We start from the raw sequence: 14,655 nt of genomic DNA on the forward strand, positions 1-14,655 counted from the left end.
TGTCCCCGATTTCTCTCCTGCCCCTCCCTAGTAAAACACAAATGATTAAATAGCCTAGGCTTACTGGGTGATCAACAATACAGTCAAGTTGGACCAGTTATGGTGAGGTCAGAGCTAATCCCAGTCACGTTACAGGAACCTCTGTTCAAGTCAGCTCAAAGGTGCAACTAATAAGTGTTTTAATTGCCTTTTTAATATTTGCACCTATTACAGTAGGCTATCTATTGCATGGAAAATGTTATCCATCATCTCGTCCTAAATGAGAACGCCCTCATTCATGCACTCACATAAATGTTGAGTCTCTGACAGACACGACAAGGGCAGTCTACCGTGGTATATTACAACACTCCGGCTGACTTGTTACCTTCCCGTGTCTCTTTGTGGTTTTCACAATATGGGTACTCGATCAAACAGTGCGCCACTCAAATTACCTTCTCGCCTCGAAAGATCGCCTTAATTATTTAGCATTTTAATTTGCTTAAACATACATTTTGTGTCAGATTTCATCTTTCGTGTCAAGAGTTTTCATATCGGTTTCATATGAGTGACAAGGGGCCTCGTATGAATGAGAACGCAGAGATAAACGATTTTGAAGCTGAAGGTCACCGTAGTGCTGAAAAAAATGTCACCGCAACTGAAGGAAAATCTTTTTTAAAATTGCATTTTATTTTAAACAATGGCCTGCAGAAGATATTGGGCTTAAAATGTTTCATAACAAATAATATAAATAACTCACCTGTGTGACGTCACTCCCCTGTGATGACGATATATATAAGTTAACTACTTGGCTCTGGCAGACGTTTTTTGGGGGGTGCGGGGTATCTATTTAAAAAGATCACTTGGATATAGAAATAAAATGACTGCTTCTCATAAACTTCATTTTTTCGGGCTTTCAAATTAAAAGCCTACAAACTATTGCAACGCTTTGTGGCATAATATGCAGCAGTGGTGCCCAACAAACTCGAAAACTGAGAAATTAGCAGAACCAATCTTTGACGATTAAAAAAATTGAAAGCGGAAGTGACTTATTTTACTTACAAGCTAGTGTACCCCTGGCAGTCATTTTACGAATTTTTGAAGTCTTCGAACAAAAAATATAATAATAATAATAATAATAATAATAATAATAATAATAATAATAATAATAATAATAATAATATCTGTGCAGTATTGTACGTGGCGTTATTCCGGGGTAGTTTGAAAGGGAACGGCGTTTTAATTTGATAACCGGAAACATAGTTGCTAATTCTGCTACTAAAAGTTGACTTGAACTTCTACTGCTGTTCACGTAAATGTCGTTAATCCCGTTTCCTCGATGGCACTTGATGAACCGGTTGGACACAAACTATATTCATAAAGACTTTACTGATAACGGAAAAAAAAATCTTTTTAATTATAATATTTGATTTTCTCAGTGAGTGAACTGAAAGAAACAGCATACGAGGCTTTTGATTTGACCTAGTTTTCCTTTCCTCCAGCAGTTAGGTGGCTCACTAATCCGAAGAGATACTTGTTAGCTAATCTAATCTGAGTTAGTTAATCCTTTCCCTCTTCACTCTAGCAGCACGCAGGGTAACGGAGTTGAGGAGGAGTGACCATCGTTCTCCGTTTGACTGAGAAGACTCACCCAGTTTGGGGACTCTATACGTAGATAGAGTTACACTTTGCCTGAACTATGGAGGAAAAACTTGGAAGTAGTCAAACGGAAAGGTGACGCGGCTGTGGAGTCTAGCAAAACCACCTTGGACAGCAAAGGTTGAGCACAGTGCAGCTCATAGGGGCATGAGAGCCTCCAACTTTGCGCCTTGCAAAGAAACGAAACGATGGCTGCATGCGGAAGGAGGAAACAGCCAAAGTTACTTATTTTAATAGTTGGTGCCATTTTGCTGGGATATGTTACATTTTTCAAACGCAAGTCGGAGGAAGTGAGTTTGACGAACCGACGGGAAGTCACAGGAGAGGAAGAGTATGAGCTCCTTAAGAAGCCAGTCTACGAGAAGCCCCCCTTGGATTTAAACGCTCTGGGGGAGCTGGGCAGAGCCGTGAAACTGAATCTGAACGAAGAGGAGAAAAGAAAAGAAGAGGAAAGTATCAAAGCGCACCAGATTAACACTTATGTCAGTGATAAAATATCACTGCACCGCAGGCTGCCGGAGAGATGGAACCTACTGTAAGTAACCTGTTGTCTATTGTTAGCAATGTTAAAGCCCAGATCTAAAGTTTAAGAGAAGCCTTTGCAGTTTGGATGTCCCAGCAACACTATTACACGTTTACACTCCGTAAATACCTCAGAGGACGTGTAACTCGTAAACTGAGTCATCTGCTGTTAAGATGGAATAATAAATGCTCTGTGTTTACTTCTATTGGTCATCAAATCTTAAAAGTATGAAGGTTAACCGCGATCCAGCTTTACATGCAGATTTACACAGCCAGCTCTCATTATGCAGTGTCATTCCAGCCACCCAGCCTCACCTCCAATTTTTTTAGTCTGCATTCTAACAACCAAGTCTCCTCTCTCTCCAGCTGCAAAGTGCTGAAGTATGACTACAGGTCCTTGCCCACGACCTCTGTGGTGATTGCTTTCTACAACGAGGCCTGGTCCACCCTGCTGAGGACTGTCCACAGTGTGCTGGAGACGTCTCCTGACATCCTGCTGAAAGAGGTGGTGCTGGTGGATGACTACAGTGACAAAGGTAGAGGCACAGACAGACTGATGGACAGGCAGTGGGCAAGAGTGGTGGCAGGCTGACAGTCAGGAGCTGTTACAGGTGCACACAGACAGGTAGCAGTTAGATGGGTGGAGGAGGATATACTGACATGTTATCAGTTAGGCAAGTCAAACAGAGATACTGGAAAATATGCTCATCGAATTATAAAAAAATACTGGATGCAAATTTTTGTGCTTTGATTTTTAGTTTAATCCACAACTCTATAGCCTCAGTCATCATAATGTAAGTAGTTCAACTTGGAGGCGGAGTCTGTCTACACCCACCAATAAAACTTTTGCTGGAAAAAAGCTGGTGAAAGTCCTTAATCAAACCTGTTTGATTAGGCTTCAGCTTAAAAAATACATCTGTAAACCAAAGAAAACAAAAAGAAACTAAACCCTTTCATTGTGTTCATGTGCTGTATTAAACTCACATTGCTTTTGAAGAAAACATTTTGTCTAATGCAAAAATAAATGAAAAGGTATACATGCAAAAACCTTCAATCTGTGTTGGTCTTTACTCTGTCTTTCCAAGAAGACAGAGTAAAGACTGACTTCTGCCTTAGTTTAGCTTAGGTGACATGTAAACCTTTTATTTATTTACATTTCGATATTTGTGATTATTTATTTTTGCACTAATAAATAAATTTGTTAAAGAAAATACATTTTCTTTAACAAATATGACTTAAATATGCCGCATAAACACGATGAAAGTGTTTTGACAGATGTTGTATCCAATTAAATGATTAAAAATATTGGTTTCCATTTGTAATAATATCAATGAGCAAATAAGTAAGTAGTAAGTAATTATTATTGCTCATTAGTAAGACAAAAAGGGTTTCTTGTTAATCAGTGGGTTAATCAGCAGAATACTTGATGACTAAAACAATCAGTAGTTTTAGTTATAAACTAAGATATAGATAAAGTGAAATCTCTTGTATCAGTGTTATTTTTTTTACATCTTCTATGAGTATATTCAAATAAACCTATAATAAAGTAAAGTAAATAATATACTATATGCAGTGTTTATTCCTGTTGGGGTTTTTGTTTTTGTTTTGTAAGAGTTGAGAAACTTTTAATGCTTCTAAAGTGTTTTCGATCATGAATGTATAAATGAAGCAATGCCTGCCTCTCCCTCAACACTAACATCTGCTCGTGGTTATATTTACTTACTAAGTGTTGAGCTTGAGTAAATCAAACAATGGTGTAACCTTTGCCTTTTGGATTAATGCGTATTTGGCTGAGAGCATAAAAGGAAGTAATTCTACCCTAAAAAGACTGGTGGGTGTGTCTTGTTTACCTGCTTCAAAGAAAGCTCACCATTTTCCAGTGAATATGGCAAATGTGTATCAAACAGTTTAACACTCTTTCCTCTAGAGGTGGGAATTTGAAGCCTCTTCCAAATGTATTGGGAATGTGTGCCAGATAGCTTATCGCCTTCTTTTATCAATGCTGACTTGTTTTTCTACCAGTCTCATATTGCGCTGTGACGCTTCTGACACCTGAGCCACATACCAGCATTGTCCCTTCTCAGATTTTACAATGTGATTGGACTCAGAGATAACAAAACGACTGTCTGTCTGTGCTTGCTTTTTATCTCCTCACATGGAATACTGATCAAGAAACGCTAAAAAATTTGACCTATAGGAAGAAACTTTCAGCTGTAGCTGATAGATTTTTCTCTAGTTTTGTATTTGTTGTGATTTTGAGAAACAACTCTTGATACAAACACATCTGTTTAATTTCTGAAAGCTCATCTCAAGGAGCCACTGGACAAGTACGTCTCAGGTTTGAATAAGGTGCGTCTGATCCGGGCCACAAAGAGGGAGGGGCTGGTGCGGGCCCGGTTGCTCGGGGCATCCATCACCACAGGCGAGGTGCTGACCTTCCTGGATTGTCATTGTGAGTGTCACGACGGCTGGTTAGAGCCCGTGCTCCACAGGTGAGAGAGCGCCCGCCAGGGAAAAAAAGAAATGCCTTCTCTCCTTGATTATTTTGTCAAAGTGCGGCCTTTAGAAAGGCTGTCTTTTAGTCCAGCTGTCACAGAGCGGGAAGCTCTGAATCTCTATCAGCCAGCTGCAGGAGCACTGTTATGTAGCCGTGTCTGACTCACTGTCTCGGTGCTCCAGCCTTTCAAACAAGGGCAGCACCAACATTTGTATGGAGACTTTTACAGATAAACAAATTGCTTGCTTCGTAACACTGCTCCCTCCTAACATTCGCCTTTTTCTCCTTTCCTTTTTTCTCGCCAAGGATCAAAGAGGAGCCGAAGGCCGTGGTGTGCCCCGTCATCGACGTGATAGACTGGAACACCTTCCAGTATTTAGGCCATGCTGGGGAACCTCAAATCGGAGGGTTTGATTGGCGGTTGGTCTTTACCTGGCACACCATCCCAGACTACGAACAGAAACGGCGACGTTCACCCGTAGATGTCATCAGGTGTGTTTTAAGGACTCTTTATTACCCAAGAATAGAAAAAAATCCCATATGAGTATTTGGGAACGTAACTTTGAGTGTGGCAGCTACATTATTACAGAAACTACACTGCTGACATATTGAGATGATTACATCTGTCTCATATAAGATGGAGCTCGTTATCCTGTAATATCATTTTTATTTTTTGGTGTCTTGAGGTCTCCTACTATGGCAGGTGGTCTGTTTGCTGTGAGGAAGGACTTCTTCCATTATTTGGGAACATATGACACAGGAATGGAGGTCTGGGGAGGAGAGAACCTGGAATTCTCTTTCAGGGTAAGAGCTGTACAGTATTATTTATGTAATGATTACATAGGTAAAGCACATGTTATGTCCAAATTGATATTAAGTTTGCACTCTTTTTGGGATTATGGCCCAATTCACAGTGCAAGCCACTAAAAAAGGCAAGAGTGTCTGCTTTAGATTTGTTGAACCATATGACAGCTGCTCAATTTATGTGGAATCTGCAATGAAAATAAAACTAAACATGGAGTGAAAGCAGGCCGAAGAGCTTAATACTTTAATTGCAGCAAAGAATTTGAACACCCCTTCCCTACAATAACTGTAATTTCCCAAAGGGAAGAAACCAAAAATATTTTCCAACAACAGGCTAGCTTTTCTGTTCCCAAGCTCCTCCGCAACAAGACTGTGCTTTGTTTCCTGATTGAATCATGGCTGAGAGGCTAACCAAATCCTCGTGGTGGTGTTATTGATGTGTCTTAGATTTGGCAGTGTGGGGGCAGCCTGGAGATCCACCCGTGCTCCCACGTGGGTCACGTCTTCCCGAAAAAGGCACCTTACTCACGGAGCAAAGCGTTGGCAAACTGCGTGAGAGCAGCTGAGGTCTGGCTGGATGAATACAAGGAGATCTACTATCATCGTAATCCCCACGCACGCCTGGTGAGTGTGTGCAGATGATGTGAATGTGAAGGCAGAATATTTCTTTCTTTCTTTTTTTAAATAGCTGCATTCACCACAGCACTGTCTCATTAACCCCTTAATCTCACCAGTGAACTCACTCTCGGTGTGCGAAACAATATCGAAAATACTCTGCCTTCTCGCAAAACGCGCTCGCACACACGCACACTGCAAAAGCTCACCTGATTAAGTGACACGGGGGATATATGAGCAGCAGACACCCAAGGTGACAGGGGTCAGGGCATTCCGGTGTGCGATTACCACCTTTCTGTGCTACTTTGTGCCAGCGGGTGTCACCCACCTGTCCTTGACATGGTGAGAGCAGTGCCGACCCATGGGGGTGCCCTGATTTTGTGTGTGTGTGTGCGTGAGTGATAGTGTAGTTAACAGGAAAAGCTCTCTAAGCACAGATCAGGTAGCACTTATCTCCATGAGATAAGGTTGCCTTGCCAAAAAAAAAAAAAAAAAAAAGCATCATACCCTCCAAACAAACACTGTTTTTGCTCATCCTGTTTGATTTACAGCTGAACATGTGTTTATACACAATAACAATACTAGATAAGGTTTATATCTATAATCGAACATATCTTACAAGCAAGTTACAATTTCACAATTTTGCTTGGCACAAAGTTATACTAGTCTCCTGGATGAATGTACTGTGCCTGTTTATAGTCTGTAGTCTGTCTTTGCCCATTAATGTCATAGCTTACCCAGGTGTGTGTGTATGACTGCTTAGATTTTAAAATATTAATACAATTTAATTAATATATCAATATATAAATCAATAATTTAACATATAAATATTAATATGATATTTATATTCTTTTTAAATCTGAAAAAGCCTTCAGCAACCTGCGTAATTTTAACATCATATCAGATGAAGTTAACAGTTCATCTGCATATTTAATTTTAGCTTCTGTAGCTTAACTGTAGATTTTTGCTAACTAAAACAAGCAGGAGTGTATGGGAGCAGCTACAAAGTTCTCTTCTCACACTGGAGCTTGTTGAATGTTTTTAAAGGAATTCCTGCATCTTTTTCCCAGTAAAGGTTTTTCTGGTGATTACAGAAATGAGCTCGAATTGCTCGAATCATTGCAGCCCTACTTTGTAGATTTTGAACAAAATAACCTTAGACTAACAAATTCATGGTTGCTTTTTTTTTTTTTTTAAACGTGCCTTTCCCCTGACATTCTGACAGCCTGTGACACTTTCACTCCAACACTCCCAGACAAAGCAAGAAATCCCCAAATCAAACCAAAAAAAGAAAAAAACAGTCAGTAGGCAGTGAGATCTGGAAGTCTTTTAGGATTTGTAGAAGGGCAGGTCCGTGTGGCTGTCAACATGGGTTACGTGCCAGTCCATGTGAGCTACTTTTATAGCTTGTTAATTAGTAACAAGGCACCGTAAAACCTAAATAATCTACATATGAAATGGCGCAGGGTGAAGGAATGACTGAGAACTGTACTCGACTGAAGGGACACTCTTTATTAACACTGGATGATTGAGGGGAAAATCCGGGTACTGCAATCGTAATTAAGATATGAATTGATGTCGTTAAATTTTGGTTTAAGTTATGAGCTTGCTAGAGATCAGTTGCAAACAACGGCAGGTCTAGAGACGCATATTTCTCACAAAAAAGAGCAAATATATCCTAAATATAACTAAAAAATATAAATATGAGAAATTGCAGCAAAACAATTGTTGCAGCAAAAGCCACAAAGGACAGCTGGCAAAAAAAAGGAAAATGCAGACTGAAAGTTAATAGGCTTATTAATCACTGCCTCATTAATAAGGCATGGATATGCTGACTGTAATTATAGTTGTGTATTCTGCAAACGAAATGTGTCGCTTAGCTGTATTTTAATAACACGTACAACAAATTTAGCCTTAATCTTTCAGCTTCAACTCTCCTATGAGGTCAGCAAGTAATCTACCAGGATTTAACACTGTCTGTTTTAGGATTTACTGTATTTTGCTATATAGAGGCCTAGCAAACAATGGATTGTCTTTGAAATTGCTTCGTCCTAACAGGATAGAAAAGACTTAAGGAATTAAGTTCCCGACACTGAACATTTGTAATCCTCATTGATGTTCGCAGAGAAATCCAGAGGGCCATCTTCCTATAGATGCATCAAGCTTCACAGGATCTTCTAGGAAAGCTGATGCTATTTTTTTTAAAGAGAGTATACTGGTTACTAGGCAGTGAGCTCTGGAAGTCATACCTTAGGCTACAAAGTTGCTGTAGGAGTTGCCTGTAAAAGTTGGCTAACTTGCTTTGTAGTACAGCCCTCTGGAATCATTAGCTCTTGTTTTCCACCGCTGTTTCACTAATTGGCACCTCTGTGCTCTCGGTTCCTAGTTGCTCCCTTAGGTCGTTTCCTGTGACCGTTTATTCGTCCATATAGGTTGGACTGTCACTGGGCTGGTTGTCCTTACCTTTGCATTTTATCAGGACCTTTACTGATCCTTAATTTATTATCCTGGTAAGTGTCCTGGACTAGTCTTCATTGTTCTGATAGTCCATGCTGGTCTTAGCCATTGACAAAGCACTGCGTCCTTTGGGAATCTTTCTTCTCACTAAATAGACTGATGAATAGCCAATTAGAGCTGTGTTTGTGCAGGCCACCATCATCCATCATCCTGCAGTGCTGCTGAATCTTTCTTGCAGCAGGGAAGGTGTGGTGAGCATCACTGGCACATTAAAGTGGAGACGGTGTTCTTTCTCATAATCTAATTAACTAGTCTTTATCAGCGTGTACATGTGTAACTTTGTATGCATAAAAGTGTTTACACAGGCAGCAACTGTTTGCGCGCACACACGGAGACTCTTGTAAAATTGACACATGTATCCTGTTTGACTGTTGGAAGTTCTGTTTGTTTGAGGGGGAGATATTGTTTGGAGTGAACTGCATTTGTATAGAGTAATGGACCATAGATGGTGCTATTGCATTCCATTTCTGGCCACTGGTATATTATGAATACTTCATCGGACACAACAGCTGTCTGATGGTGGCTGCATCGACAGCGCTCTCACTTAAAATGTTCATTTGAATATGAGATATCACTGGTAATTCATTTTTTATTTTTTTTTTATAAATGCAGAGCAATTCTGTGCTTCTTAATTTTTTTTAGTTTGCCAAGGCAGAAAGTGAAAATAAAATAATCATGTTGAACTGTCATTTGCCACGTTTGTCTCCAGGAGGCCTTTGGAGATGTAACGGAGCGGAGGATGCTCCGAGCGAAGTTGGGCTGCAAGAGCTTCAAGTGGTACTTGGATAACATTTATCCCGATATGCACGTCCCACATGATCGGCCAGGCATGTTTGGAATGGTGAGAACAAAGTAAGACCTTATGAGCTTCTGCAAGCCAGGTTGTACCACTACCTAATTATATTTTGTTGCTGCCTTTTGCTAGCTTAAGAACCGGGGCAAGACCAACTACTGTTTTGACTACAACCCTACAGATGAGAATGCGGTGGTGGGCCAAAGGGTCATCCTCTATCTGTGTCATGGAATGGGCCAGAACCAAGTAAGTAATGCCAGTGATACGGAAAAAGCACGCGCATCTTCCTTTGCTGAACAGCTCACTAAACTTAAAACAGGTTTACAAACTGGTTTGCTGATTAGCTACTTGGTTACAGCCCATTTTCAATCATGTGAAACTCAGCTTTCAGTTAGATTTTAATTGAATGTTGGTTTTTGAACACAACACACTGTTTGCCCTTTTATATGTGAGCTTCGGCGATCATTTGTTTACTCTTGTTTGGTTAATCCTGGCACTCTTGAAGACTGCCATTAATCAATCTAATATGAATGTTCTCTGAGCTATTTGAAATAGAAAATGATGTTTGGAGAAACACAATTCGGACATTTATTTCTCCAAACATTCCAAACAAACAAATATTGTCTCCATCGTCTTCAGTTGGCACAATTATAATGATTGAGAGGACACTCATGGCTTTAAAAACTGACCTAACAATCGTGTTTGTCAGTCTTTTGCCCTTTAACAGCTTCGCTATACATCTCTGATTTATTGACCTAATAAATGCCTTCTGGACCCTTTAGATCAGAGTGTGGAGCCCAGCTGATTTCTCTCAGGTCAAGGCTTGTAATAAAGGCTGATTAGACTTTTGTGAAAAGAGCCTTCGTACTATCTGTGTATAAAGATTTTTGTTTTTAAAATCTTTTGGAAATGTGTGATATATTTTTGATTTAGAGTGTTTTATTTTATTGCCTCCACTGTGCTCAGGTTCTTTGGCCATGTTCTTAGTTTATTGGCCCATGTCTGGTTTTATTTAGTTTTGTAAAGCACTTTATAACATTAAGTGATCATTGTCCCACCTTTGGGAGGCATCACTGACTAGTTAAAGTTAATCAGATTGCTTCATGACCACTGTAGTTTATGGGTTTGTCTGCTTGTAGAGCGACCCTTCTGGGTTCCTGACTATTATCTACAACTTTTGCATCCAGTGGCATTAATGTGTACCAGCACATTTGATAGCAATAATTACAAACTGCTTTTGATCTCCTTCCCTGTCTTCTCCTTCTGTTCTTCACTACTCCCTGTTTTACATTTATCGTAGACAAAGGTAATCATGGATATAAATTTCTTTCAGATTAAACATATAGTCATCCTATTTCCTCTCGGACTACAAGAATCGTGTTGTGTACTCTTACAGACCTGGGAATAATGAATATCATCTGTTATTCCAGGCTACAAAATTATGTGATGGCTTTGTTGATACAAAGGGAATTCACATTTCCCAGTGCCTTTTCCTTTGTGATATTCAGTAATCCAGGAAGCACTGTGAAATTTAGCATTGTTATTCCAGAACATCTCTGTGGACACAAACTGATGTTATTATTGTAGAAAGTGGGGATAGCTGCCTTATGAGACTACTGGGCATGCTACAGAGACGAAACACACGCTTAAGCCATCTCTCTGTCCTAAATATAGATCCCTAACAGTGCCATTCTTCTGTTTTAACTGAATTTAGGCTAACTGAAATTGTTGCATTTTTTTGTATTAGGAACACCATGCTAATGCTTCGTTGGTTTGTCTTTTGCTCTCAGAGCTGCTTTAATCTTTTGTGGCATAGATTCAACAAGGTGCTGGAAATATTCCTTGGTGATTTTGCTCCATATTGACATGACAGCATCAGACAGTTACTGCAGATTTGTCAACGGAACATGATGTGAATCTCACATTCCAGCACATCCTAAAATGCGCTCTATTAGATTGAGATCTGGTGACTGTGGAGGCCATTTGAGTACAGTGAACTCACTGTCATGTTCAAGGAGCAAGCTAGAAATGATTTGAATTTCAACATGTCACATTATTCTGTTGAAAGCAGGCTTCAGGAAGATGGTCAGAAACAATACTCGTGTAGGCTGTGATGGTACCAAAGTGTGCCAAAAAAGTATTTCCTCCTATTAACATGCCACCAACAACAGCCTAAATTGTTTATTCAAGGCAGGGTGGATCCATGCTTTTATATTTCTGTTTTTCTGACGTTCCGTTATCTTATTTTGGTGAGCCTCTCCGAATTGTAGCCTTGGTCTCCTGTTCTTAGCTGACAGGAGCTGCACCCAGTGTGGTTTTCTGCTGCTGTAGCTCGTCTGCTTGTAGGTTTGAAGTGTTCTGCATTCAGAGATGCTCTTCTGTATTATACCTTTGTTGTAATGACTTACGGCTGCTTTCCTTCAGCTTCAAGCAGCCTCTGCCATCAACAATGCATTTTCATCCAGAGATTTAGTGCTCACTGGATAATTTCTATTTTTTATATCATTCTCTGTAAACCCTAGAGAGAGCTGTGTGGGAAAATCCCAGTAGATCAGCAGTTTCTGAAATCATCAGACAAGCCTGTCTGACATCAACAACAATGCCCCGTTCAAATTCGCTAAAATCGCGTTTCTTTCCCAATTTTGATGCTCGGATTGAACTTCTGCAGATCATATTGACCTCGATTAACCTGTGTCTCGATTGGCTGTTTAGATATGTGTATTAACAAGTGTATCTAATAAAGTGCCCCAGTGACCCCAGTTGTTTTGTCTCATCCTATAGTTCTTTGAATACTCTGTGAATGGTGAGATCTGTTACAACACAAGGGAACCTGCTGGATGCATCGCGGGTGACAGCATCAGTACCTACTTGACTGTCCAGCTGTGCAGAAAACGAGGGCAGTCTGTACCTTCAGACCAGAAATTTGTCTTCAAAAAGGTAAGATGTAAAGTATTTTAGTCTAGTGAGTTTCTGTGTTTATCCCTATCTAAGTCCAAATGTTAACTAATAGTGTTAAAACGGAAATTAATGTGGTGGCCCTGAAATTGCAGCATGTCATTAATTTTTGAGTTCCTGTCTGGAAGAGAAGATGTGGAATATAAAATCAAAGTCTAAAATATAGTTCTTTGTTGAATTTTCTGTTACAGCTTGTTGATTTCACATTTGTAGTTATTTTCCTTTTTGAACTGCCACCAATGTTTTAAAAGATGGTATATAGTTCCTCACTCTTACAGCGACCTTTTAACCAGCCACGTAGTTTCTCTTGTTCCATCAACTATATCTATTATCCCTTCAGAGAGAAAGTCCCCTAGGCTTTTAACAATACATGTTATTTTTTCTGTTTTTAAAACACACTGAATTCAAATTTATGTTTGTTTCAGATGGTAACTATATATATATATATATATATATATATATATATATATATATATATATGTATATATATATATATATATATGTATATATGTATGTATATATGTATATATATATGTATATATGTATATATATATATGTATATATATATGTATATGTATGTATATGTATATGTATGTATATGTATATATATATGTATGTATATATATGTATATATATGTATGTATATGTATATATGTATGTATATATATGTATATATATGTATATATATGTATATATACATATATGTATATATACATATATGTATATATATATGTATGTATATATGTATATATATGTATGTATATATATATGTATGTATATATATATATATATATATATATATATTAGGGGTGCAACGATACACAAAATTCACGGTTCGGTTCAGTTCGATACTTTGGTGTTACGGTTCGATATTTTTTCGATACAAAAAAATGTTCATGCCTTTTTAATTTGTCATTTATTAAATTTTCACGGCACATTCTGCACCACATCTCTGTGCGTTCATGATTTGTTTGAAGCCAGCTCACCTCCTGCAACCACTTTTCCAAGAATACGCGCTTCTTTTGTGGTTCGGACTCCTGACATTTCTTTGGAGGTGGAGGAACATCATAGTAATTGCTTAAAGGAGCTTGCTTCTTCGACATCTTTAAGAGTTCTAAACAAATGTCTGTCCTCCTCCTGAAAATCTTATGTACGCAAACACGAGTTGCAACTTCTTATCTTGTGCGTGTTTTTTATTTTGACAGCGAATGCGCACCTGCGGACCACTTATGTGCAGCCCTGGTTATTTAGCTCATCATATTGCAGCCACAGAAATTCTTTTGTCCATGAAACCATAAAGCTGCACTTTCTTTTTGCCTTATAGTCTGATTTGTCATAACTTTTCCGTTTTGTGGTAAGCTTTTCTTTGGCTGTCACTTCTTCACCCTGACCTGTCTTATTTGGCTCAGCAGAACTAAAATATATATCCTGCTGCTTTTACACACGCACTCACATAACGCGCTGAGCGATCAACCTCTCACATGTTTAAGCTGCAGGAGATTTCACTTGTCATGTTTGCATAGTAAGCTAAAGATTGATAAGACGATGTCAGAGGAATTGGTGCGCAAATTATCATCACTCACCAATCAGTGCTGTCGCTCTCTATACACAGTTCGCACGATTGCAAAGTGAAAGCAAAAAACAAGCGCAAATTCAAACGCGATTTCAATATGTCACATATTGACAGTGGCTCACCGATGCCAATGACATAATTACCCAGCTACATTTCCAAAAGAATGCAAAAGCATTGACATATATTTTTCCTTCCTACGATAGGCCGACGGGTAGGGCAGAGATAGATTTTGGTAGCCCGACTGGAAAAATCGCTAGCCCCAGGACGTCGTAGCAATTTTGCGAGCCCTGTATCTGATTGAGGAATCACTCATCTTTGGAAAAGAGAGTTTATTACAGAGAAATGGCTCTTTCCAAAATAAAAGTTATACTATACGCTTCTTCTGGGCTATATTCTCGGCAGCATATTAAACATATCAGGTCCCCATAAGGAGAATCATGTGCTAACGGCTGTCTAAATGACTCGCGTAAAGATTGTAGCATGCGTGCTTGTTGTTTTTGTCTGCTTCCACTTGTCTTTTCACTAGGATGATGTCGGAGTAAATGTGCAGTCATATTCGTTGTGTTCCCACTAGTGCTGTCAGCGTAAATCTTGTTGAAATGACGTTAACGCCACAACACGGCAAATCTCCGTTAACGAGCTACCGCGGATCACCCCGTGCATGGGGCTGGACGGCCAACACGTTAACGATAACTGCACTAACACACTAGTTCCCACCCACGTAATTGAGCATTGCTGGCACAT

At 39.3% G+C, this 14,655-nt stretch overlaps 1 protein-coding gene across 1 annotated transcript in view; it reads left to right on the plus strand.

Moving 5' to 3' along the window:
- The first annotated feature begins 1,241 nt into the window (after window positions 1–1,241).
- Window positions 1,242–14,655, plus strand: part of galnt12 (UDP-N-acetyl-alpha-D-galactosamine:polypeptide N-acetylgalactosaminyltransferase 12) — a 19,443-nt gene continuing 6,029 nt past the window's right edge. Inside the window, exons 1-9 of the mRNA XM_085148629.1 lie at window positions 1,242–2,170; window positions 2,524–2,693; window positions 4,460–4,649; window positions 4,961–5,146; window positions 5,341–5,458; window positions 5,906–6,082; window positions 9,300–9,431; window positions 9,516–9,629; window positions 12,165–12,320. Of these exons, the coding sequence (XP_085004755.1) occupies window positions 1,824–2,170; window positions 2,524–2,693; window positions 4,460–4,649; window positions 4,961–5,146; window positions 5,341–5,458; window positions 5,906–6,082; window positions 9,300–9,431; window positions 9,516–9,629; window positions 12,165–12,320 (1,590 nt within the window). The 5' untranslated portion in view covers window positions 1,242–1,823. The remainder of the gene's footprint in view (window positions 2,171–2,523; window positions 2,694–4,459; window positions 4,650–4,960; window positions 5,147–5,340; window positions 5,459–5,905; window positions 6,083–9,299; window positions 9,432–9,515; window positions 9,630–12,164; window positions 12,321–14,655) is intronic.

This window comes from Neolamprologus multifasciatus, chromosome 22 (genome assembly GCF_963576455.1).
Source record: "Neolamprologus multifasciatus chromosome 22, fNeoMul1.2, whole genome shotgun sequence".
Lineage (NCBI taxonomy): Eukaryota > Metazoa > Chordata > Actinopteri > Cichliformes > Cichlidae > Neolamprologus > Neolamprologus multifasciatus.